General features: G+C 49.2%; 1 protein-coding gene across 3 annotated transcripts in view; it reads right to left on the minus strand.

Moving 5' to 3' along the window:
* The window catches only part of SIN3A (SIN3 transcription regulator family member A), a 36,018-nt gene extending 12,629 nt beyond the window's left edge, over positions 1 to 23,389 (minus strand). The window contains exons 1-11 of one of the 3 annotated variants that reach the window (XM_030015408.1): positions 23,363 to 23,389; positions 13,705 to 13,925; positions 11,882 to 12,058; positions 10,319 to 10,425; positions 9,539 to 9,821; positions 6,908 to 7,159; positions 6,221 to 6,373; positions 5,721 to 5,879; positions 4,352 to 4,441; positions 2,798 to 2,916; positions 470 to 680 (exon numbers count right to left, since the gene is read on the minus strand). In XM_030015408.1, coding sequence (XP_029871268.1) covers positions 470 to 680; positions 2,798 to 2,916; positions 4,352 to 4,441; positions 5,721 to 5,879; positions 6,221 to 6,373; positions 6,908 to 7,159; positions 9,539 to 9,821; positions 10,319 to 10,425; positions 11,882 to 12,058; positions 13,705 to 13,893 — 1,740 coding nt within the window. In that variant the 5' untranslated portion in view covers positions 13,894 to 13,925; positions 23,363 to 23,389. Of the gene's footprint in view, positions 1 to 469; positions 681 to 2,797; positions 2,917 to 4,351; positions 4,442 to 5,720; positions 5,880 to 6,220; positions 6,374 to 6,907; positions 7,160 to 9,538; positions 9,822 to 10,318; positions 10,426 to 11,881; positions 12,059 to 13,704; positions 13,926 to 21,918; positions 22,047 to 23,362 lie in introns of those variants that run through there. The other 2 variants (XM_030015409.2, XM_030015407.2) reach the window with 2 other exon arrangements.
* Between the last annotated feature and the right edge of the window lie 2,341 nt (positions 23,390 to 25,730).

A 25,730-nucleotide genomic window follows, 5' to 3' on the forward strand; every position in this document is an offset into this window, starting at 1 on the left:
GCTTCCAGCATAACCCATTCCTAGACCAACGCCTCGCCCTGTGCCATAGCTTCTGGACACAATCCAGACGTTTACAGGAGCGCCAAGTGCTCACTTGCCACTAGGAACACCTCGGGGTGTGCTCACCTCGGGCTCCGACACGTACCGTGATGATCCCAAGCCAGGATGGTACGCCCGCACACGCCTGGGTGCAGGAGCAGCACGGCTCAGTGCTGGATCAGTGCTAACCAGGCAGCTGCCTGGCCCCAGCTCCATGCCCAGCCCCAGTTCTGGGGCGCAGGCAGCAGCACAACTCTACTGCATGAGAGCAGACGTGCCCTGACATCCCTGGGAAACTTTTCAGCATAACTCAGATACAAAATAAATTCCCCATCCTGTTCTTCTGTTCTGCTTGTCCTTGCTCCATCCCTCCGAGAAGGCCGGGAATAGCCTTCCTCTGTCACACAATTCCCATCCGAGAGCATCTTACCTCTTTACACAGTGGAGTCCGCCCCGTGCACTTGGGTTGCTGGTAGCTCTTGGGTAAGGCTCGGTAGCTGGAGCCCAGTCTTTTACAGGAGGCATAGTCTATCTCCATGGCAATCCCCTCGGTAGCCCGTTCCTTCGGATACGTCTCCATGTGAACAGACTCTTTATACCCCAGAAAGTTTTTAAACCAAGTGAACAATTCTGGGAATTTCCTAAAAATCAAATGAATGAAGTGAAAAACTAGCTAAGTAGAAATCAAACAGCGCTGAGCTGTGATGCTGAGGCTACAATTGATTGCTACAGACACACTGTGTCGAAGACGACCCTCTGAATTATCAGTCTGGTGAGAGAGGACCCTCTCTGCTCAATCCCACTTCCACAGAGCCTGATCAAACGGGAAGCGAGTACCTGTTTGTTGATCAGGTGGTGGATTGCTCTCTCAGTGCAACTAAGGTGCTCTAGGATTACCCCCTCATATTGCCAGGGATACACAGACAAGCACCAATATATCCTCCACATGCCTCGCGGGTACAGTCCCTGCGAGACAAGTGACAAGCAAGGAAGAGCAGCCAAAGTTTTCACTACAGGGGCAGTGCTCATTGCAGAGTCACATCTGGGTCTCCCAAACTATCCCAGCAGTGAACCCAGGCCAGATCCCTAGTTGTTTGCCAACGTTCTTAACTTAAAGCAGACCCTTCCTTTCCAAAAGCAGCACGAAGAAACTGAAAAGCGATTCTGTAACCACATGGCAAAATGTTTCAGTGCTGAGCAATCGCTTTGACCAGTGCTGCCTCCCCAGACTACACAGACCAGCACAAATTATGGAGAAGCCTTTGCCTGCAAGGCCTAAGTTCGCCTGCTTGTAGAGAAAAGTTTTCTGAAGAATTTATTAGTCTAAAATACTGCATCTGTTCAACTCATCTTATCTCATGCAAAGCTCCAGCAATATGAGGAATTGAACCTGTTACTGAGGCTAATTGAATCACTGCTCATTTATTGCTTTTTCATTACATGACAGAAGATAATGTCCAACTCCAGAGTAAGAAAACTGTATTATACCTTTCCCAATACAGATATTCACCCTTATAGCTAGGAGCACAGAGAGTACATGGGAGAAAATCCAGAATTTTTTGTCAAATACTTCACCTTTCCTAGCTAAAGGTAGCATCCTGCTGATGCCTGACTAATTCCAGTGGAGCGACAGAGAGAGCGGAAGCTCCTTGGGGCAGTTTCTTTGCACAGTAGCTAGTCTAATGGGGTCCTGAACCCAATTTACCTTGCTATTGCCTTCTCCCTTGGAACCAGGAACTCAATTCACAGGAAGAAGGACCATTAATCTTGCCGCCCAAAGTTGATGAGAGGGTATCGGTTAGTTTTAGCTGATTAGTACAGAGTTGTTCTGTACACTACTGGCAATTATGGAAGTCATAATTCCTATTTAAACTACAGTATTGCTTATCATTTTTGGCTTCATGACAGAATTCAGCTGCTTTTTGGAAATTTTAGTGAGTTTATATCAGGACTCTTTTTTTAGGGGACATTCCCTATGTAATTAGACAGTCAATCTTTTCTCAGATGAAATAATCCATGATTCTAGAGCAAGAGACTGCAATAACAAGCTGCTAAATAATTCTGTTTGCTCTTCTGAAAAAGGAAGAAACAAAACAAGCAGTACTGGCACTGCTCTTGAATGCTGCCTGCCGGCCAGCCAAGACACAGCTAGGAATCCCTCTCTCACCTCCTCTTGGGTAAGGAATAGAAAAGGGTAGTGCAGAAGAGCATGAAGTTGGAAAGAAAACTGAAGCAGGGCCCTTACTGTCCTGCTCCAATAAAGGAAGTCTGAAAGCCTAAAGCACGTGGCACCTGCACAGTATTAGCCACTGAAGGGCTTCCAAGAACTGCCAGTATCTTCCCACCCATACAGCAGCACATGGCACCTTACCACATACATTCGTGACACTCAGGCCGAGCTGGAGGGAACAGGAGATCGGAGAATGCACTGCCACAGAAGCAACTTGTGCAACCGTTTAGTGGACAGACAATTAAGCATTTGGCAGGCTATGCAGATAAAAGTCAACCAACAGCGGAGGAAGTGGGCAGCGCAGGGGTACTCCATCTCAGATGTACTTTGTGGCCCAAGAAACCACCGCCCAGCTCCCAGGGCGTCGTTCCTCCTCCTCCTCCTCCTCCTCCTCCGTGCCATGCAACCACATGAGATGCATTCCCCTGAACGACCACAAAGGTCAGCGTTTCTTTTCTGGCTTTGTAATGGAAACAGACCAAGCGGATTAAACTTCTCACCTCGCTTAAGGAAATGGGCTCCACTTACCCCAGGAATGGAGAAACGAGCTGCACGAGCTCAGCCCGGGAGATCACCTCCTGGTTGAAAATAACCAGGCAGCGAAGGAAGTTTTCATATGCTTCTGTGCTACGCAGAGCTTTGCGGACCTTATAGAGAGAAGGAAAGAGGAAAACAGTCACTGTCAGGCTGCGTATGCTATCACTGTTCAGGAGACCTGGATTCAACACTGTGCTTCCCACTGATGCACAGAGATTACACGTGGAATGAGAACGCAAATCTTTAAGTGAGTTGAATGGAGGTAACTTGCCCCATACACCGGGCCAGAAGAACAGATACTGATGTGAGCCATCTCCGTGCTGGGTATGCCCTGCAACATCAGCACCCAGTGCATTCCTCTGAAGAAAGGACTTGCAAGTAAAGAATTAAATCCCTTAAGGAACCCCCTAACAGCTGGATTACAAAATGCTGGAATCATGAACAACGTCAGTCGTAACTGCAGCATCACAAACTCACCCAGGTTGCCTTTAAACACCAGAGAATATTCCAAGTAGGGAGCAGGGGTAAGAGACCTGTGCCCTTGGTAATACCGCTCCAGCCTCTGCCTGCGTTACAGCTTGGGTTATCACAGATAAGCCAGCTTCTGTAACCCTTATCTTCACAGTATGAGGAAACCGAACGGTTCATCCCAACACCATTACCTTTCCCACGAGAACAGTTAGCATCTACGCTTCAGACTGAGATCTATCATCATTAAGACATTCGTCATTACGGTTATAACTCTACAGCAGGGATTTCTAGGTTTACTCATGTTAACACCTACACATCCTCCGAGCAATAGATTGGCTCCCAGTTACTATTAGCTGGTCTACAGCATGCTGCAAAATGCACCACATCATCAGGGAGTAACCAAGACTTTCATCGACACATGAATATTACTTAAAAGGCTTGTTTACATCCACTATATACTCCCCTCTGAGCCCTAAGGAAATGTATGGACATCTTAAGGAAGACACCAAGGTACCACTTGGAAACATCCCACATATCCTTCATTTGTTCTGTGTGGTAAACCAGCAACAGGTAACAACTGTGCAATTAATTAGATTCATCTCTCAGGGAAAAAAAAAACCCCAACGTCGACATGAATCAGCCGCTTTGTAAACTGAGCTCCCACACTGCAGGCAGCTCATTGTGGATGGGTACAGCAAGCTGTGCCAACACAGCAAGACACGCCACACACATCGTCGGTTGCATGGGGATTTCGTAAAGGTGAAAAAAATCTGGAGCATGCATTACAGGAAAAAATTCCCATTCCTGCAAACAACCTGCAGCAGCAGGTGAAAAGCCGAAGAATGATATTTGGGGAAAGGACACAAATATCCCCTTAAAAAAGATCACCAGTCTTTTAAAAAAATTCAATGGATCTGACTTAGAGGTCGCACAATACATCTGAGGTCAAGCTGACAAATGTTATCAGGGTGGTATATATATCACATACTTCATTGTGATAAAAATCCGGATGTATACCCTCGAAGAACATAGATCAATGACACGAGACGGCTTTCTCTGAATCTCGCTTCTCACCTTCTCAAAGAAGAGAGATTCTGTCCCCACACCATGTTTGCTGGCTTCTGCCAAAGACTGGTCTTTTAAACCAAGCAGCTTCGGTTTCTTCTGTTAACAAAAAAAAAGAAAGGCAAGAAAAAAAAAAAAAAAAGGCTGTTCAGCAGAGCAAGTTGCCATATTTTGATTATCTATCACACAAGGGTTTCAGCTTCCTGACCCCACTGTTTGCTTTCAAATAAAAGAAAGGTGGCTTTTTTGGAAGGAAACTTCCATGAAAGTGTGTGTCACAGGTTAATCTATTAAAGGTTAATCAGTAGCAGAGAACTCTAAATATTTTTAATACACTGTTGCATCCTTTTTTGTAACTAGTTGATTGAAACAGTCACTCTATGGCGTATCTCCTTCTTCTAGCTAGTTCGCAGAATTACCAAAATAAATCTGTTTTTTTCCTATCACTCACCCAGTTCTTTAAGTCTTACACCTCCCTAAAATTATCATATTTCTTTTTCTCTCTTGCAATCCTCTGCAAGATCCTTTATTTTCCCCATACCAGCACTACACTCTACATCCTCAGAAAGGCCAAAAGCTGCCTCCAAATTGTGTTTTGTTTTGCTGCCCTTTATCTGAAGAGGAGGAGAAAGGGCAGAAGGGGAAGTAAATCACTGGATTTAAATGATACAATTACATCTGCTAATGCTTTTCATCACAAAGCAAGATACACCACCCTCAAATAAAGCAGGCAAACTTATCCTTAATGCACAAACACTAAGCCACCTGGCCACAGCCTTGCTCTCTCAAAACATGCGTCATTTGAAAAGGGCAAACTTTGCTACAAGAATAATCATTCATCATTGTATTATAAGGTTTATCATAGGAAAGATGAGCAAGCATGATTCCACTGCATCTGCTCCAAGTTCTACAACGACAAAGCTTTCAGGCACACCTTTATCTTTCCCTCAGCTTATCTTCCCACGTGCCTTAGAAACATTGCTACAAATTTTGGACAAATTTATTTTGTGATTTTACTGAGACTTTTGCCTCCACACCCCACATCTCCAAACACTGCTTTATTCACCAAGAAAACTACCCCCACGCATTCTGCAGCATCCTAATAACTGGGGAAAGCCCTATTTTTCCCAAGCCAGTAAAGTAACTATTACCACCCTCAGGTACAGATAACATCACCAGTTTGTGAAAATCAGAGACAAAGCCTTGCGCTTAGAAACAAGGACTTCAAAAAGTTTTCCTTTAAAGGTGAGCATTAGTTTCCGTGTTCTCAGGCTGCAGCCTGTGCCACAAAAATCGCACAGACTTGTAAAACGCATCCCGCTCTGCCACAGCCTCCTGGGAAAAACAGGGCTGCTGAATGAGCAGCACACGCTCTTACCTTCACCGGAGGGGTTGCTCCAGTTCCCGAGTGCCGTCGGATCTGACAGCCATTCTGGTTGGGTCTTTGCTGTTTGTTGTTGAGCTGTGGCTTCTTCACCGTGCCACCGTGATCATTTCTTACCGATTCCACTTTCTCTGCAGTTGTCTTACTTAACAGCTTATTTAGAGACAAACCCATAAGACCATTAGAGCTGAGTTCCACGCATCCAGGCAAAAAAATATGCCTGCTCCTCCTAGCTCTAGATGACCAATATATTTTACTGCAGTTATTGCAGTCTTAGAACAACCCTTTTAGGCAAAGGGATTGTACTTAAAAGACAAGTTATGGCCAGAAAACACAGTCTATCACCCTGACCCCATTCCCGCACTCAGTAAAAGATCACTCCAAAAAAAACCCAAGAAACAAACAGCAAAAGCACATTTTTCTGAACTCTGGCTACATACAGAACAGTTTTCCACTAGGTATTTCAGTTCCAGCCTATCTCCAAGACGACTCACCACAGAGCTGTTGGCATCAGGCAGGAACTGCCCGAACTCCGAGAGCAGATCCTCCTGGTTCTTGAAGAGGCGAGCCACCTGCGCATACACCTCCTGCTCCGTCAAAGCCGGCGTGTAGTTACCTCCTGCCTCCTTGGCATTACGCTGCTCTTTCTGTCATAGGAAAGAGGAGAAGCATAAGAAGAAAGGATGCACAAACTATTTACATGGCAAAGAAAAAAACAACCCTCAGTGATACAAAGAATGAAACAACAAAGGTCTCAGCATCTTACATAAAGAATCATACTATCTTAATAGTATGATTTTTATACATACTAAATGTATATACTTATATATACTAAATGCCCAACTGGCCCTGGATTAGTAGCACTCTGACCAAGGAAGTGGTTTCTTTACTTCTAACATAGTACTACAGCCATGTTGTCTCCTTCTGCCCCACGCTCATGAAAACATGCCAAATACGATTTTTAAAAAGGCAATTCAGACACTTGCAAACAAAGACGACGGACTGAAATCTATTATCTCATGCTGCTACATAATCTTCTAATTTGCAGGAATTCTGCTTAGCTTGCTGACCAATGCTAATCCAGCAGAAGACCCAAATGCAAGCCTTTGCCACAGGGAGCTAACTGTCCAAGAAAGAGAAATAACCATACATATACTCAAATCTGCCTTGTTAACACTCACCTGATATGTATGGAGGATCTCCAGGAAGGCTTTGTAGATGTCTGGCTGTCCCTGGAACCGATTTTTGATCTTGTTGACATAGTTGATGGCATGATTAAACTCAACGGGCTGATTGTTCTGCAGGGATGGTGTGGTTCCCAGAGAGATTGTCACTGGCGTATGAGGTTGGACTGGTGGCGAGCGTGGTGATGCGTATGGTGGAATCGGGGGAGTTTGCTGGCTGGCAGGAGTATGTGCCTGCAACTGTGATGGCTAAGAAGAAAAGAAGCCGTGTTAGAAATTAGCAGATTCCTTTACGTTTGGAATAAAGTCACTTCTATTCCAGTTACGGACCATATCCAGAGGAAACAACCCAGCATATAACTGTATCTGATGACAACAGCGGAACAACACGGATTCAACAGAGATACGTCTGAGCTGGAATATATGGAGTGGACAAAATCTCCTGCTACCACATCCAGTCAAACAACCTCTTCCCATATACCAGCCCTGGATGACTTTTGCTGCACTTCCTTTAAAGAACGGTCTTTTTAAACTGCTACTAAACAATTACTGCCTTTGCAGGTCTAGAGAATTTTAACAGTATCTTTCATAAACCCAACATTTCCTAGTGGCTCAGCAGAAACTGCTGTTAAGAGTCAAAATTAAGAAGAACCATTTCACAGTCAGAGTTGGGTTTTAAAGATCAACAGAACCACAAATACATGTAGGCTAAGCAGAAGAAAAGTATTATCCAAAGCAAATAAATACATCAGTATTTAGTGGGCCAGTAGAGACTACAGCTCATCAGGAAGACAAAACACCTGGACCACTCAAGCTGTTGTTATTAACAGTTGATTTTTCTTGCTAATTGTTTTTGACTGAAATCTGACAAGAGAGACACACTATCTGAAAAATTTAACCGAGCCAAAATGCATAGGTATGGCTTGCTCCAACACTGCAAGTTATTTTGCCCCTAGTGAAGAATTCTGGGATGCATAAAGGCAACCGCAAGGGAAAACTGGAATTTCTTTCAATATTGAGACAAAGAGCAGGCATGTAAGGCGCTCAGAGTAATTATTTTGAATACTCCTAATAGACACCTAACAGCCACAGGAAAACTAGCGAAAGTTTTGAGGTGGCAATTTTAAATGGCAATGGAAGTACTCATTCCTCTCACATTCCAAACTTCAAAACTTGTATTACACAGAGTTTTCATGACTGACAGTGTAGATAACTGTCTTAGGATGGCCAGAAGCATCCTATTACAAGATCCTGCCCTGCCTACCTACAACTTTACCTGTCTGGTAAGGAAATCTCACCTCATTATCTAGCATGCCCCTCGGATTCATTTTAAAGTTTCAGCAAAAACAGTTCAACTTTTAGCAGGTCGATGGGGAGAAAACCACTTAGCCCACAGTGATGAGAAAGAGACTACTACCTCTTCACTGAGAGCATGTACTACTTCTTCAGAAAAAAGCCTTGAAATCTGGCACAGGTGAGTTAATTCTGGAACGCCTTAGCTTTGCAGTTTTCAGCTTTGCAAATCTTTTAGCACATTTTGTTTGCCATTTCTGAACACGAGGTTGCAAGTCCACCAATGTTTGCCTAGAGATCATCTAATTGCAACATTTTAAATCCTGCTGATTTCTAACCGCATATTCCTTCTTTTTTTTTTTCTTTTCCAGCCAATTGGTAGCTAATTGTACTGTTTAGAGACTAACCCTTGAAACTTTGGGGATTCTTTCCCTCCCTAACGCTCTGAAATCTTTCCACATTTCAAGGCTAAAATACATGATATTTTATCTAGAGTAAGCTCCTCAAATGCCTATTATCCTATTCTGTTTCCAATCACATAAAATACATCTGTTGGATAGTAGCATCTGGATTACGTCTAAAACAAGAGTCAAATTCCCTTTGTTATTGAAAGGTCTCAGTTTCAGGCGCATAAACCGATACCTAAAGGCAGCATTATGGTCACTCTTGCACTTTAGATTTTGCCAATAACTGCTGCACCCATCCAGCTGATGGCTGAACTAGATTCTTTTACAAAAAATGTCCAATCTGAAAACAAGACTTCAAGCAATGCAGAATCTACCAAATAACTAATCAAGCTCTTCTAAAGGCTTGATTGCCCCAAGCATTTGAAACCACACGCACACTTTGACACCAAGAACAACATCTTTACCATGGCCTCTGTTTTATGGGAAATTTCTTGGGACTTCAGTTACTCTGAGACAATATACCCAAAAGCAGGCAGTTCAACATGTGCCCAGTGCTTTAACTAGGAGGCCCTTCTTGCAAAATCAAATGCTTTTCAGGGATCTTTTTCCTGGGACTGCTAGCTGGATCACTCCCTGAATAATGTGTGTACATTTTAAGAGATGCTCTGAGCACCTTTCAGTTCCCCACTGGAAGCAACAAGGCTTTTCCAAACCCTTAAGGTGGCTTATTTGAATTACTGTCAAATAAACTAGGATGCACCTTGAAGTTTGACAAGGAGAAACTAATCCAGCAGCAGAACACACAGGTTCACAAGTCCATGAAAAAGCAGTGTGGAAGTTCCTTTTTTGCTCTCTAGCTCCCTAACAATATCAGCCAGGGGCAGCACGATCCCCATGTTATCAATGTATATCATTCAAAGTCTCTCACCTTACTGATTTTGGCAGGTGGCGGCTGCGGCGCTGGCTGTGCTGGTGTTGGGGTTGATTGCGCTGAAGGCTGTGACTGATGCTGCGGCTGGGGCTGGGGCTGGGGCTGCAAGCCATGAGTGGGGATCTGGTGAACTTGCCCTGGTGTTGTCACATTCACCATATCATTCGTCTGCACCTCAATCTTGTAACCAGGCGGCAAGAAGGTGTTGAAACCCATGATCAAGTCTGGGTGGCCCTTGAAGAGCTGCGATACGCGGCTGATCACTCCTGGAGTGTCAATACTGAAGGAGGAATAAGATCAAAATGTCACAATCCTCTAAGACCCTTTCAGTGGTACACAGAGTTCTCCACACAAGAATTTTCCACTAGAATTTTTACCTTATCATCTCTAACATATGAAACGAAGCAAAACTGATTCCTATAAATACATTACTGAACTTAAGAATGACATTAGAATTATTTTATTAGCCCAGACAGCATTTTATATCTATGAGATCTAGTCCCAAGTCTGACCATTATTAATGGGCAGACAACCAGACAGCCAGATGAATCAGCTATCAAGGCTGAACTTGTGAACTCCCACTCTAAGCAGAGATTTAGTAGAAATGAAGGGATGCATTTAACTTTCAGAAGAGAAAGCACACAACTGCTTTTACACTACTGCTAGAGGTGTGTTACTCTGCACATGGAAGGACAGAATTTAGCTCCTGCTTTGTGCTCCCATGCCCACATACACTCTTTCTAACCTGGAAGGAAGAAGCAAAACACAGCTTGTTACCTTTGAGATTTAAATTCCTTCATAATATCCAAGAAGTCATTGTAGACCTGCGGCTGGCTACCAAATTGCAGCTTCACCTGGTCAAGATAAGACAACGCATCCTCCACCTGGAGACAGAACAGACAGGTTATAATAGCAGAGAAGATTTTATTTCACCTCCATTGTTCTGCAAAACACACATTATTTGAAAACACAGCTGTTAGCCCTGAGCCTGGGCAGGGAATTAAAGAGCAAAAGATCATGAGCCTGGTTAGTGTACCACCAGCACCATTTGAATAAGAGATACTCACTCCCCACTCCTGGCTCACAAGATAAAACTGTACCAAAAAGAACCAAAGAGGAAAAAAAGCAACACAGATCAGCAGAATTACTCAGAGAAAAAAAAAAACATACTCCAAATTTACCATCACTGAAGTGACTGCTAGGATAAACAGAACTAGACTGAGTATTTTTCCTACATTCGTATGTGGAAATTATTATGGAAGTCTAAGAATAAGCAGAAAGTGGAAATGACATACTCAGTGTAGTAGATGTCTGCCAGGTACACGCTTGCACTTTTTTCTAAAAGCCAGACATTTCAGTTCAACATATAAGGATTTCAAAAATGGCAACTGTGGGCGGTAAATTGTTTTACACCTCAAACAGCAAGAAGTTTATGAACCATTCGTGTACCAACATCCAATTTTCAGATGTTCTGAAAGAACAGCCACAGCCTAAAGCAAGAGCTCTGGGTTCCCTATTGCCTCCAACAGCCAGGCCACACGCTCCTCAGCTGCAAGAGCTATACATAGGACCTCTCTTTTGTCTGAAATTAAACAACAGCAAAGGAAGAAAGGCTATCACGTATGGCCCGACTCTTGCATCGGCAGAGGATTTGCCATCACTGGGAGAAAGAACCACACATTATGAAACCATTTTCAGAGGTCTCAAGAAATGAAGCATCCTACATTCTGCAAAAGGAATTGGCCTCTCACCCAACAAGGCAGTGGGTTCCACCGAAACTGGAAAAGACTTGCACCGTATTTGGAAGAGACGAAGAAATAGGCATCAATACATATATACGTGGCCTTCTCGCTAGAGCTGAACCAAATGTAGCTACTTAAATGGGTTATTTTTGGTGGAGTTTTCTCTTTTTTTAAGGATTTTACAGCATAAAATCCAAGAATAGAGTCTTCCTTACTCCCAAATTACTCCCACACAACCACCCACATAAGCCATGTGTTCAGAAAAGCACCAAATGTTTTGGCAATTTAACCCATTCCTATGAATACTCTGATCAATACTTCTTCCTTTTCCTTCCTGCCCCCGATCTTTTCCTAGCAAGTTCATTTTTCATTATGGTATTTGAAACAACAGGCTTTCAGCAGAAAAAGAAGTGCCCTTCCCCATTCAACAGTCTTCCAAAGAGGAGAAACATCTAAGCCTTGTCAAGAAAGCTTTTAGGAAGTCACCAGCTGGCTTTGCAGGGAGGCCTCCCCTACACACCAAATAGAAAAAGGCTCCCCGTTGCCCAAAGATTTAGGCAGAGGTTGGTTTACTTAAGGCAGCAATGCTCCGCGTTACCTTGAGCCTCTGGAACTGCTGCTGTCCCTGCACGGGCACGGCTGGTGGGGTGGGATGAGTGTGGCTCTGCACCACCTGGCTCCCGTGAGGCTGCACCGGCGCGGTGTGGTGGTGGCCGCTGTGGACGGCTGCGATGGCTGGCCCATGGCTGCCCGAGCTCTGCGGCACGGCCGACACCTGGCAAGGCAAAGAGGACGTCACGTACAGCTACGGCTTTGCAGCCACCTCTGCTTGCTGCGCAGGCAGAGAGCAAGATCAGTCTTCCCAGACCCAGGTATACAAGTAAAATTTTAAGGAAGCAGGATACAGCTGGTTTGACCTTTAACCATGACTGCTAACAGCCTTACTGAAAAAATATCTTTTGTTTTCTTCAACAATGACCCAGAGAGACCTAACAATGAAACAAGATAACTCTCATCCTATACTCCAAGTAGAGGAGAGCCCTGTCTGAAAACAAGTTACAAACACAGGTTCCCTCCAGCCTGCAGACTCGCTGGCTGTCTAGTCGCTGACACTAACATAAAGACCCACAAAAGGGACATAAAATGGGATTTTTAGTCTGACAGAGTCAAGGTTCTCTCTTTTCTCTACGACACTTACGTGTCACAAGCAATAATCTGAATGAATGAATCTTTACGAGCTTCTACACTCTCGCCATTCAGTTTGGGTACTGGAAGTCAAATTGTGGCTCTCTGGCACCAGCAAACTCAGGGGAAAACTCAGCTTGGTATCTCCCCTAGAAAAACAGGGCAAGGAACAGAAGGCATGCACTTTTTGGGTCTCCTTCATATGTTAAACCAGAAAAGTTTCAATTTGGAAAATCCGTTAAAAGAGCCTTTAAAAAATTTTTAACAAGTAAATTGCTTTTCATTTTCCACAAACTTAGTCTTCCATTCAAGCCTCCTTTTGATGGGATATACTTTTTTTAATCCTTCTCATGAACAAGAAACGATTTGCTTACTGGTCCATCCAAGTTCTTTTTAGGAAGGACTGCCAGCACAAACACACCCTCTTCCAGTCCCTGCAAGTGTCTGCCTGCAGGCTCTTCAGCTCTGCGGCTGCTACTATCAGTGTGAACATCCCTTCTGCAGCAGTAAAGAAGCAGCTGTGTGTAAAATCAGGCACTAGGCAGGGAGGGCAGCTCACCAGCAATGCAAGCGTGGAAGATGCAACATGCCAGAAACACAGCAGAGACAGGTAACACAGGAACAGCTTTTCCCTGGTCTTTCACTGGGAGGAATCTCCAGTGCACTCTTAAAGTACATTTTTTTTTTCTCTCCCCAGCTGACAGCTCCTTGCAAAGGAGGCAAGAGAGGGAAGAGTGCCACCTAATGACCCTGGGCTAATGTTTTCTGAAACATTTCAATTTTCCTGAAACTCCGCAATCTAAATGCTGATCTGAGCCAGTCTGTTAAGCTTAAGATCACCCAAGATATCATACACCTGTGAAAGAGCAACCGTAAGAACAAACCTCTTCCCAGTGAAGAAGAGAAAAATAGAGAAAAAGCCCTGCACACATTTGCCTCTAGGATTCAGAGACCATGATCCGAGAGAATCATTTAAAGAATCATGTTCAAAAAAGCCAAATGACACCACATTTGTTCAGGTGGCTCTGAACATGAATGAAGCCGACAGTCTTAAAGCAAGTGCTTAAAATGAGATGTATGATAAGCATTGTCCAACCTTGGTTTTAGTTTAGGAAGCCCCGGTTACTAAAATAAACCTTGTCTCAAATACAGAATTCTACCAAGAAATGACATGGTGCTGGCTCGTCACGCAGCAGGACCGCAGCTGAGATGCGGCGAAGGGACGAACGCACGCACCTGGTAGCTGGGAGTTACCGAGTACTGAATCCCCGTGGCAGACTGCATGGTCTCCGAAACCGCCTCATATACTGGAGGTGCCGGGGCAAGCACACGGTGCTGGTGTTGAAAAGCTTCAGTGCTGCTGGTGATACGTCTCTGCTGCGACGCATACACAGGTGACTCCTGCTCATCCAATCGCCGCTTCATTCTGAATTCATGCTCGGGAAGCACTACAAAACCTGTTAAAAACAGACCAATTAACAAATGCAATTGATTCATTGCTGCCTGCCAGCACCACAGATGCTAAGTTCACCAAGAGCAGGTAGGGCAAGTTTCTGTCTATTCATTTAGGTTACTGATATCTTGAGATAGGAAAGTGGAATTAAGATTCAGCTTTCTGCATAAAATGTGCACTCATGTTCTATCACAAAAAGTACAGCCTTATTGTTGGAAACAAAATACTCTGCTGAAAAGTTAATGATTTCTTCAATCTCACTTAAAGGACGTTGCTAGCATGGGCATCCTAAGCAGACGCAGACCCTGAGCAATGCAAAGCTCATTGAACGCAGTATTTAAACACAACAGACTGAGGGAGAGTGCGTTACCTACACACAGCCTGGACTAAGCTGCCTACATTGAAAGCAGAAAAAGCCTCCTGGAGAGTCCAGGCAGGATGACGGTCAGCTGGGAGAGATGCTTTAAAAATGTGAAAGGGGGAGGAAGAATAGTCAGATTCTGCAATCACTTACAAAGCCTCAAAATAAAGCGTTCTCTGTTTAAGACATATAAGACATGTGCAACCTCAGTGAAACCCACAGACTCACTACCAGTAGTATTTTGGATATCGTATGCCACACGGCCGTGATCCTCCTAGCATCACGGCCCCACTCACCAGCACAAGCCAAAGAGTGGAAATTGGAGCAGCGCTAGCAGGCACTGCAGCTGGCATCCCGCGTGCCTGCCAGGGAAGCCAGCGAGCACTGCTCAGCAGCTCTCCCACTTGCTCTCCAGTACTTTTTCTCCTCCGACATGCAGGCATGTTCCTGCCCTACTCTAAGTTGTCCTTATGCAACTTCATTTCACTTCAAATCCACTGTCCTGCTCCTAAAAGTGTCATGAATTCTTCGCTCTTTTGATTGAACTACTCACCTACTCTTTTCTGCAAGCAAATTCCAGTGCTGTTTTCTATGCATCGATTGTTATTGCCATCCTTGAGATGTTATCTGCTGTTCATCAAACCACTGGGTGCTCAAAAGCACATGCAGGCTATTAAGGTGTTTGATGGACAGAGAACAGAGTGAAATCCACCCTGTTCAGCCTCTAATTCATCAGGACCTCTCCAAAGCAAGTCTTTTTCAGTTCCAGTGCAGTTAAACACATTCACTGCTAATGTGGACACACAGAAAAACAAGAGGGAACGAAGTTCCCCCAGAATAATGGTACAACAGCTGACTAAGCCAATTCTCATCTACCAAGTCAGGACAGCTCTTCACAGTCTAAATCCGTCATTAACCAAAGAACCCAAAGATCATTCACCAATATCTCAGTGCACGTCAAATATGTAAATGGGAGCCAGCAGCACAGAGGTTCAGAATAGATCAACACGGGCTTGAAAACACAGGCTTTGGGCAACGAAGTGTTTTCCCCTCCGTGTCTCTCTCTACCAGTCTCTCCTCTTACTTGGAGGGGGTAGGACGAGAAAGAAGATGACTTCATTTCTTTTTGGAGTTGCTCTTCAAGTTTAACCTCTCAGAACAGAGTCCCTTATCAGGTCCCCAGAGGACCCGGCAGGTAGAATACAGCTGGCAAAGGCAGAGGAGGACTCCTCAACCCAAGTAAAGGAGAAAGCTTGCTCACTGGATCTTGTTTACAAGTTACAAATCCTAAGCAGGTCTGACCTCCAACATACACGCAGAAAGCAGAGAGGGACACTCCAGGAGCTCATTTTGCTAATGGTGCCTGCATTGGTTGTCTTTTCATTCAGCTGGTCTCTGCTGACAAATAAAGAGCTAGGCAGGTTAACTTGAAGCTACTCCCCTCAAGCACAGCCGGCATTTAGCTTTGTAAAAACGTACAGTTTTATGCTAATAGGGCTGGGACTAAACTGAGCAACGCCGGCAAACCTGGCCACGCACCATCATCCCACGAGCAGAGCTAGCCAGGATTTTGCATGACAATGGCTGACCGCATGAGTAAAGTCTGGGCAAAGCTTTGATGGCATCTATTTATAACCCGCTCACCAACTTGGATACCCTTCTGCTCTAAACGCTGGTACCCCAGCCAGTCCTTCCACTTTCTTTTGATCTCCCAGGCTGGTTCGCCCCTTACCCTTTCAACGGTGCAACAGCTTTCCTTCCCTACAGAAGCAACCAAGAGCTGCTGGTTTGCAGACACGTACATGCAATATCTACAAAGCAGGAACATTCTCAAAAAAAATTCACATGTGATTTGCTATAAAGAAGTGAAACAGTTCCAGTAGGCTTAACACACTGTCTGCGATAAGGGGGGGGTGTGTGTGTGTGTGTATATATATACACACACACATACACATGGTGTATATGCGGTGTGGTGGCTGTTAAGCGTCCCACCCTTGTGTCTCACTTCCCAAAGCAACACTCCACACTTGTCACTTTGGATGGACTTACCAACCTTTAAAGCAGAGGCTGTTTGAGGACAGAAGATGGCCGGAAGACTCATGTGTCCTTATGAGGATTAAAATGCCACCTTAGGCTGACTGAGAAGCCTTTTCCCCGTGGAGCCACCAAACACCTCCGCCCTGTGAGGCTGTGGGAATCGCGGTAGCACCGAGGATACATTACCATGTACACACCAGCAGCATGAACATCAGGTTTTGACACTCCTGATTCTCGCAGACCAAGTAAGCAATCTTCCAGAAACCTAGTTTGCTGTACGGTTGACATTAAAGCTTCTGTTTAGTGAAAATTAAACTCCTGTAAGGTGGTTCGTCCCTCCGAATTCCCCCCACCTTCGCTAGCTGAGCTTGGACTCTGCTTCTATCCAAGCACTGTACCTGCTTCAACTTTAAAATTTCATATTACAGTCAATATATATGAAGAGAGAGTCAATATTATAGGCAATGGTCAATAGCATTAGTCAGTCTTCCTAGTTAACACCTTGCTAAACTCCTACTTAGGGTCTGCATCTGTTGTGTAAGAGTGGCTCACAGCAGACCACCACTTAACAAAGACTACTAATTCACAGGCTTTTTTAATCCTAGCAGAGAGATGATCTCAGTGCTCTGCTTTACCTAGACAAAGACTAGTGATGTAAACTCTGTGCATCCACCACCACCGAAAATCTACAGAGAGGGGAAAGCACTGAGGAGCGAGCAAACCAGCACCAGAGCAGAAACTGGTTTGCATCTTGCAGAAGAAAATATGATGCTGAATGCTCCCAAAGTGCATTCATCTCCTCACTGAGGTCCTGCTGATCTTGACCTGGCATCTCCCAAGGATCTCCTTCATTCAAAAACTGGAGAGATCTGTTGTGCAGCAAGTCCTACCCCTCCTACAGCACGCCAGGCAGCTGATAAGGAAGAAAGACCGTGATGAAACCCAAGACTAGACATGTCATTTTAAACCGATTTAGCCGAAGCCTGCTGCTCAAAGGGGCAATTCCACCCACTTCCACCCTCGGTGACAACTGATTTCTCTCAGCATCCTTGCTGATGGCAAAGCCCAGCTAATATGGAAAGGTATTTTGAGGATAAATATACAATTGCAATCAGCAGCATCAAAGACTTGTATCAGCTATCTGCCCTCTGCTGTGGCGACATTACGAACAGTACTACGCTTGTCTTACGTTGTCTTCTCAGAAATGTAGCACACACCTCTGGCATCCCCTTATGGACTTTGACTCCAAGATTTAGAAAGCCCCAACTCAAATTGCATCACCTGTAATCTTAATTTGGGGGTGGGGGGAAAAAAAAAAAAAAGCCCCCAAAACACAGCAAGGACTGCACAAGACTGAAAGCAAGTCACAAAATTCAGTCACCTTCCTTTGTTAAAAGCATTAACCCAAGACACATAGGAGAGCTTAGCAATAACTGGACAGACCGAGTCCCACTCTGTGCAGTCCACGGAGAATCGCATCCCCTTTCCCCAGCATCATTTCAACCCAAACTATCTTCTAACTTCAGTTAGAGTACACAACATTCTTGCCTACGGGAGGATGAAAACTTTTTTTTTTTTCTTTTCTGAGTTTTTTACTGTCCCCTTCACAGGGAAAGGACACTGCGTAGGAAGACACCTCCAATCTTCCCACCCGTGCCACCGCCCAGCTCACCAGCTTTGCTTAGGACTACAGGTAGGGTGCATCAGGCAGACATACCGCAAACACGCACAGGATCCTCAGCTGGTAAAGCAAGGAAAAAAATTTTAAAAAGGTACGTTGCATCTCAGTAACACCCCCAGAATTATGCAATTCTACCCCGCCAACTTCATCAGAGGATTTCCCCATCCATCTGCCTCGCATAAGCCAGTGGGACCAGTAAACGTAAGTGGAGCGTATCCCTTCCCCTCTGGTACTGCAGAGAGGAGAGGAGCAGCAGCACTGACACAGAAAGAGAAGGAACAAAGCGGGGACAAGGCTGAATCCAGCTGGCAGAGCACCGCACGGCTCCCTCTTCACACCCGGCTCCCCTCCTGCCCGCTCACTCCTCTGCGGGAGCGACGGAGGCAAGAGAGCCCGGGCATCCTCCTCTTCCCTTGCAAAAGTACCTCTCCCACGGCAGCTCCGCTCCCCAGCTTTGCACCAAATAAAATCTCAAAAACCTGCATATCTAGAAACCTATATTGTTTTTTTATTTCAGGTTTTCCAATCAGATAAGGAGGGTCTTCTGGCATTAAGAGATCAGCTGTTAAATAGGTGTCAGAATCAAAAGCAAAAAGAAAAAGGCAAATAGAGAATAGGAAGAAAGCACATCGGGAAGGTCTGCTGCCTCGGCACCTGTTGGAACCACAAGATGCCTGTGGATAAACACCGTCCTCACAAAACAAGCTCTGAAAGCGCTGCTAGAGAGGATTTTGGTCCCTGCAGAGCGAGGACCCTTCTGAAAAAGGGCAGGGAAATGGCATAGAGGCAGATGACGTCTTTAATGTGTGCGGGGGCTTTTTGAAAGGTTTCCTTTTGAGGGAGGAAGGACTCAAAACTTGGGAGCAGCAAGCGTGAGTCTCAGGTACGGCTCCAGGCCCTGGAGGGGCTGCTCTGATCCCAGAGCTGTCGCGGATGTCCTGCGGGACAAGTCCCCCACAGGATTTCGACGCCGTATATCACGGTGCCTGCTAGAAAGCAGCTGGCTCAGGTTCCAGCAGCGCTGCTCTCTGTGCACTAACCCAGCCGCACGACTTCCAGAACATGACCCAGCTTGTTCAGCAACCGCTGGTATATTTTTTGCATGGTGCCACACAGCCCGGATCCCTCACCTGTAACATGGGAATAAGCCCCTGACCCCACTACAGGGGCACATCTGTGACCGGAGAGTCATTCCAAAATTAAATGAGAAGTATCCAAAAGAAAAAGGTGCTGGAAAAGCAGTATCCGAAGCTTTCGGAGCAATTAGGAGAGTTTTCTGCAAGGTGATGAGGTGACAGCCTGCAGATTACATGCCAGCACCCAGCATGAGGCAGACGGGACACGAATAAACCCCACTCATCTCCGTCCAGATGGGTAACAAGTTGGTAAGGCTTTGCCAGAGCAGCAAATGGCCTGGGTGTTAAATCCCACCGCAAAGAGATGATCCAAACCGAGCTTTACACTCAATACAGAGGTTAGCATCGTTTTGCCCAGTTTCCCGAGTACGCTTTCCCCACGCACAGAGAGAATTACCAGAATACTTTTATTTATTCTTTTTTTTCATATATATAAAAAGAGACAAGACCCCACAGGAGTTGGAAAAAAGCAGCGCGTCCCCAAAAGCGCACCCCCTGCCTACCAGGCTGAAATGACAGCTATTACGGGACTCTCTTTTCTGTTCCAGCTTTAACAGCCATAAAAGCTTTCCAACGCTGGAGAAGACCAGAACAGCAATCTGGACAGAAAACGATTCATAAATCCTGGAAACGTAAATGATCCTCTTGCCAATTCCAACGCGATGCTCCCGGCTCCAAGACCCACACGTGCCAGGAGCCTGCGCGGAGGGCTCCTCCGGCAATCCGGGCTGGGCAGGGGGGGCGGGAAGAGCATCCCCCTTCCCCACCCTGCTTGCAAAAGCAGTCTAAATCACCCAGACTTTCCCCAAACTTTAGCAAATTACTGCCATATTATTGGGTGAACGATCACGTTGAAGCTTTTCAAACAAATTCACGCTGAGACCATGTATCTTAACCAGAAGCGGTGGGTGGGAGGGGCGAGGAGGAGATCCTTTGGGGTGAAAAAGCGCAGCTTCCTTTCGCAAAGAGCACACTGGCCTGAAAAACTGCTGACTTCACCCGGGCAGGGAAGAAAAGACCCCAAAAAGTGGTTTTCTGTTCCCAGAGATCCAGCGCTGCCAAGGCACTTTTATGTGATGAAGGAATTTTACAAGTGCTTTAAAATTACTACATTAACATAAGGCGCCATTTTATTACATAGTATTAACAGCACCGTATTTTAGAACGATGTATACTTCTTTGAAACTGTATTTTAAAAAAAATAAAATTACAAGTTAGGACTGGAAGACTGAAGTGCAGATAGAGCTGTACTGGAAGAAGCTGGGCATTTCCCACTTGTTTACTGACCCCCCATACCTTTGAGCACAACTGATGAATATAAAAGCGACAAGTTAGGAAAGAAACGTAAGGTGTTGGGTCATCCTTAAGCTACACTTTGGCACAGGAAGCAGGTTTTGATTCCTCTGGGCAGCGCGGGAGATTAAAAATCCACACGCAGCCCACGATGCCTTTGATAACTTGTTCCAGCGCTATTTTAAACAAATTATTTTTTCAGTTTTGCACCATTTTAGCGGTCCAAATAAACGCATTTCTTCCAGGACGTGCCCTTTCCACCAGCGCGCTGAACACACGTGTTATTTGCACAAATAACGACTCTTAAAACTCATTCCAAACCCGGGCCAGGAAAAGGCAGAAAAGACAGTATTTGGTTAAGCAGGCGCAAAAGCGCGCTCGTGTTTTTTAAAGCTACCCGACCGCCGCGGCCAGCCTCCTGCAGCCCCAGGAAAAAACCTGAAGCGGTTTCTACAGACGTACGACAGCCTGAAGAATTAAGAAAGAGGGCCGCGACATCAAGCGCGAGACTCTGACAAGTTCAAGGCACAGCGCTGCGCGGAGAGGACGCGTAAAAAAGGATGCCGGCTTGCTATTAAAAACGCTCGATAATTAACGCGTGCAGGAGGAGCTCTCCGGTTTCCGTAGATCTCTACGCATCGCTCCAACAGGTCCTTACGGATCGCCGCGGAGGTTCAGCTGGAAAAACCGCAACGGGGGCTCTCTGAAAAGCCACGGGGGAACTCCTCGGTGATCCCGGGGACCGCTTCGGTGCGAGGCCCCCCGGTGAGGGGGGGGGAGGGCGGGTTAGCGAGCGGCAAAAGGCTTTTAATGGCAACTTCTCTGGGAAGTTGAGGTTGGGGGGGGGGGGGCGGACGCCGGAGCCGGGGGAGCCCCGCGCCGCCCCCGGGCTCCAGCCGGCTCTCGGGACCACCCCCGCAGGGCGGGCAGCGTGGGGAGGAGCTCCGGTGGAGGCGGGGGGGGGGGAGCCCCGGCGGAGGATCCAGCGCGCAATGCGGCCGGTACCGGGGGCGTGCAATGCGGGAGAGAGCTGGCGGAGGAGGAGGAGGAGGAGGAGGGGGGGGGGGGGGGCGGTCCCGCCGCAGCCCGGGAGCGGCACCGGGCGGAGGGCGGGAGGAGGGGCGGAGGGAGGCGCCCGCCCGCCCGCCTCGCAGCGCGGCCCAGCGGCCGCCGCCGCACGCTCCGCCCGCCGCTCCCGCCATGCCGGGGCCGGGACACCCCCCCCCCCCCCCCTCCCCGCCGCTTCGAGCCCGGCGGGGCGGGGCGGGAGGACGCGAGACCGCCCGCGCGGGGCCGGGGCTCCCCGGGGAGACGAGAAGAACCGCGGGCACCGGCCACCCGCCCCCCCCTCCACCACACACACACACACACACACACACACCCCCCGCCAGCGCGCGCGGCACCGGCGCCAGGCCCCGCCCCCTACGGATCGCCGGAGGGGGCCGGCACCGGGCCTGGCGACCCCCCCTCCGCCCCCCACCCCCCTTACCTCGAAGCGGGCCCTGGCAGCGGCAGAGCGTCCCTCAGGGTCAGGGGGCGGCGGGGCCGCTGCGGGCCCCTCCCGGGAGGGCGGTGGGGGCAAGCTCTCCCCCGGCACGGTGAGGTGGGGGGGGGGGGGTCCCCGCGCCCCTCCTCCCGGAGAGGGGGGGCGGGCGGCGGGCGGCGCCGGGGCCCCGGGCGGAGACGGGGGGGGGGACTCGGCGGGGGGGGGGGGTAAGATGGAGTAACCGTCTCTCGGCCGCCGCGGCGGAGCGCTGCCCGCTTCTCTGTTCCCCGGGAAATCCCGCCCCTCCCCGCGCAGGGGGGGAGCCCCGAAAGCCCATTGGGCGCGCCGCACGCCCGTCGGCCCCGCGGCCAATCGCCGCCTCGGTCCCGCCCACCTCGCCCTCCCCTATTGGCCGCAGCCCCCAGGAAGGGGATGTGGAGAGGAAGGGAGGGAAGGGGAGGGGGGGGGGGAGCTACCGCCGAAGAAAAATGTCCGTATAAGCAGCGCGCCCCGCCCCCGTCCCGCCTCCTCCGCGGTCCCATTGGTTGCGGCCGAAAAGAGCCAGCCAACCGGCGGGCGGGCAGCTCGACCGTCTACCGCGGGGAGCCCGCCCACGCGGCGGGACCGGCCCCGCCTCCGACCGACGAGGCCCCGCCCCCTCTCTGGGGAGCCCTTTTGTGGAATGTTTACATCGGCCGCGGCCCGCGCGCCCGCGCGAGCCGCCTCCCCTCCCCCCCCCCCCCGTCGCGGCGCGCGCGCGCGCGTGCTCCCCGCGCCCCGCCGTTCAACCCGCCCCCCCCCTCCCCCCCTCCCCTCCCCGCCGCCTACCGGCGGCGGGGAGGGGAGGGGGGGAGGGGGTGGGCGGGTTGAACGGCGGGGCGCGGGAGGGGCGGTGCGGCGCTGCCTTTTGTCCCCGAACCCCTTCACTTCCGGGATAGCAGCGCCCCACGTGGGGCGGGTCGGTTACACGTGGGGGGGGGGGGAGGAGAACACACACACACACACACACCACACACACACACGCGCGCGCGCACGCACACACACGCACGCACTGAAGCGGGGAGGGGGCGGCGGAGAGGCCCCGCGCGCCGCGGGGGCGTGCCCGCCGCCCCGCAGCCAATGGGGGCGGGGGGCGGGGCCGGCGCAGCGACCGCTCCCCCCCCCCCCTCCTCCTCCTCACACACACTCCCTCCCTCTTCCCCCCCCCCCCCCCCGCCCGCCCGCCCCCTCCCGCCGCCGTCGCGCGCTTCCCGCCGCGCGCTTCCCGCCGGCGGCCGTTGGAGCGCGCGGGTCGCTCCTTCCCTCAGCCCAACGGCCGCGCCCCCCCCCCCCCCTCACACCCGGGGAGAAGCAAATGCCGGTCTAGTCGTGAGGAGAAGGGGAGGTGGAAAGGAGGCGGGAGAGGAGGAGGAGGAGGGGGGGGGGGGGGAAAGCAGCTGTTACATACCCTCAACGCGCAGGCGAGGAGCCCTGAATGGAGGGGGAACTCCCCCCGGGGCGGATTGGCCCCGCGATACCGATCGTCACGACCGGACCGCCCACCGGCGGGGGTTGGGGGTGGCTGAGGGAGAGGCCTCAGCGCGGAGGGCGGGAGGGAGCTGACACCCCCCCCCCCCCCCACACACACACACCCCCCCCGGCCCTGCAGCAGAGCCTGACCCCCGCCGGGGTGGGCGAGCGCTACCCGGTCCCGTCTGCCGTTGCTAAAACACGACCCGGAGATGGGTCCGCGGCCGCGGGGTTTTAATTTATTTATTTTATTTCTCCCGGGGTTTACAAAGTTGTGGAGGGAGTTGCTGACTTCCCCTCTGCTGCAGGCACCGGCCACCCCCCCCCCCACCTCATCTGCCTGAAATCAAGGCTGCAGGAACCAGGCCTGGCCTCAGATTAGCTGTCACCGGGCCTGCTGCTCAAGCATCTTCCCTCAAACAAGGGCTAAACCTCTTGTGGTTTTTTCTCTTTCCAGCTGCTTTTCCCTTCCTCGGTTCTTACCCCCAGCCAGGGCAGGAAGCAGGCAGCTCCCGGGTGCTGCCAAGAGGCCAGGACATGCAGACACAGCAGAACAGGATCTCTCTTGCCTCTGTGGCTGGGAGCTGCAGCTCAGTTTAGCTGCTGAAAGGTCGCTGGCCAGGGGTGCTTGAACCTGCATGGGCTGGGGATCGAGCCCGACCCTAGGAAGCTGGTGACAAGGAAGCAGGAGGGCTGAGAAACGAAGCGCTCCGGGAGCCAGGCTGTTTCCAAACTCCCGGGGCTCAACATGCGCTGGGCAAATTACAAGCACTAAAGTAATCGTAATTAGCGAGGCGAGGTGCGCACAGCCAAGAAACCCAGAAAGCCAAATGAGAGAGGTGGGCACAGGGGTGGCACTTTGGGGTTTCCCTGCAATGGCTTTAAATCCCATTTCCAGCCTCAGCCAGCACTTTGGATTTAATTCTTGGGCTTGTTTTGGTTTAGGATGAATTTTGCCTGTGATGATTGCTCCCCATCCCTGGGGCACTCTGGGGAAGGGGAGATGCTGCAGGCAGGGCGAGGCAAACCTGCTACCTGCACACAGTGGCCCGTTTCTCCCACTGTTCTCCAAACAACACAAAGTTTTACTTTCCAGTAACGCTTGGCGCTCTGCGTGAAGTGGTCATTTCCACAGAAATCTGTATTTCTGCTGCCGAGCGGGACCTGCTGGCATGGGGAGGAGGAGTAGATGGAACAAAATCTTGTGTTGTGCAAGAGGACTGAAAATGCTGGCTTTGACAAGAAACGTGGCCCTGGAAATAGTCGGGGGGGGAGTGTTTGGGTTGTTTTCCCATGGAAAATGTTTACAACCCTTTCCTCCGCCTCCAGCACAGATGGGATCTTCGTCCCTCCTCGAAGGGAGCTGCTGAGGTCTACGACAGCGGCGTATCCGAGCAGTTCCCATTTCAAGCTGGCGTTGGTACTCTGCCTCCCTCTCATCTTTACCTAAGCACGGGTTTTCCTCCGGCTACCCCTGCCCCTGTGCTGCCCCCAGGGTCAGCCCGAGGGGTGAAGGCAGCTGAAGGAATCCTCTGCCCCGTCTTCTGCTGTCATTTGTCTGTCAAAGGCCCCAGCCTAGTTAAAAAGCTCCAAACCTCAAGTTTAAAGTCCAAAACCACTGACAGCTGATCTTATTGCAAGAAGAGGTGAAAGGGGAAACATTTTAAAAGTCAAAAAAGAAAAATATATATATATTAATGGGATCCTAAAGTGCCTTTTGATTAAACACCCTCCACTACTGTGCTGCCTGGTATTCCTACTGTGACACTGACAGGCATCCAGGACATGGGTGTCCTCGGAAACTTTTCAGTTCTCCGTGTCCACATCATATGGAATTAAGCTAAAAGGCGCGACTGCCTTTACCCACACCCACAGCGTGGGCTTGGTTGGGATTTCAGAGCCCGTGGAAGGAGGACAGAGGCTGAGCACACCCATGGGGCCACACAGGATGGACCCGACACCCTGCTGAAAGCCCCGCTGAGCCAGGGAGAGCCACTGCCGACAGCACGGGCTGGAAAACAAGCCGCAAACACCCCCTTTCTGCGCGTGTGCCAACGAGAAAGCCCAGCTGGGGTGAATGTATTTGGCAGCGAGGAGGGAGCGAGGACGAGGGGCTCCCTCGGATGCTGGATCTGCCCTGTAATGAGCACCGGGAGGGAAAACTGGAGGCCAGCCCGAGCTGGAGGAGCAGCTCTGCAGGTCAGACTGTGTGGGCCGATGCTGCTCAAGGAGCACAGCGGGGCAGAAAATGGTACCTAGAAGAACGGGACACTCCAGCTGAAACAAAACCGCTCCACAGGCAGGAC

The sequence above is a fragment of the Aquila chrysaetos genome, chromosome 5 (assembly GCF_900496995.4).
Source record: "Aquila chrysaetos chrysaetos chromosome 5, bAquChr1.4, whole genome shotgun sequence".
NCBI lineage: Eukaryota > Metazoa > Chordata > Aves > Accipitriformes > Accipitridae > Aquila > Aquila chrysaetos.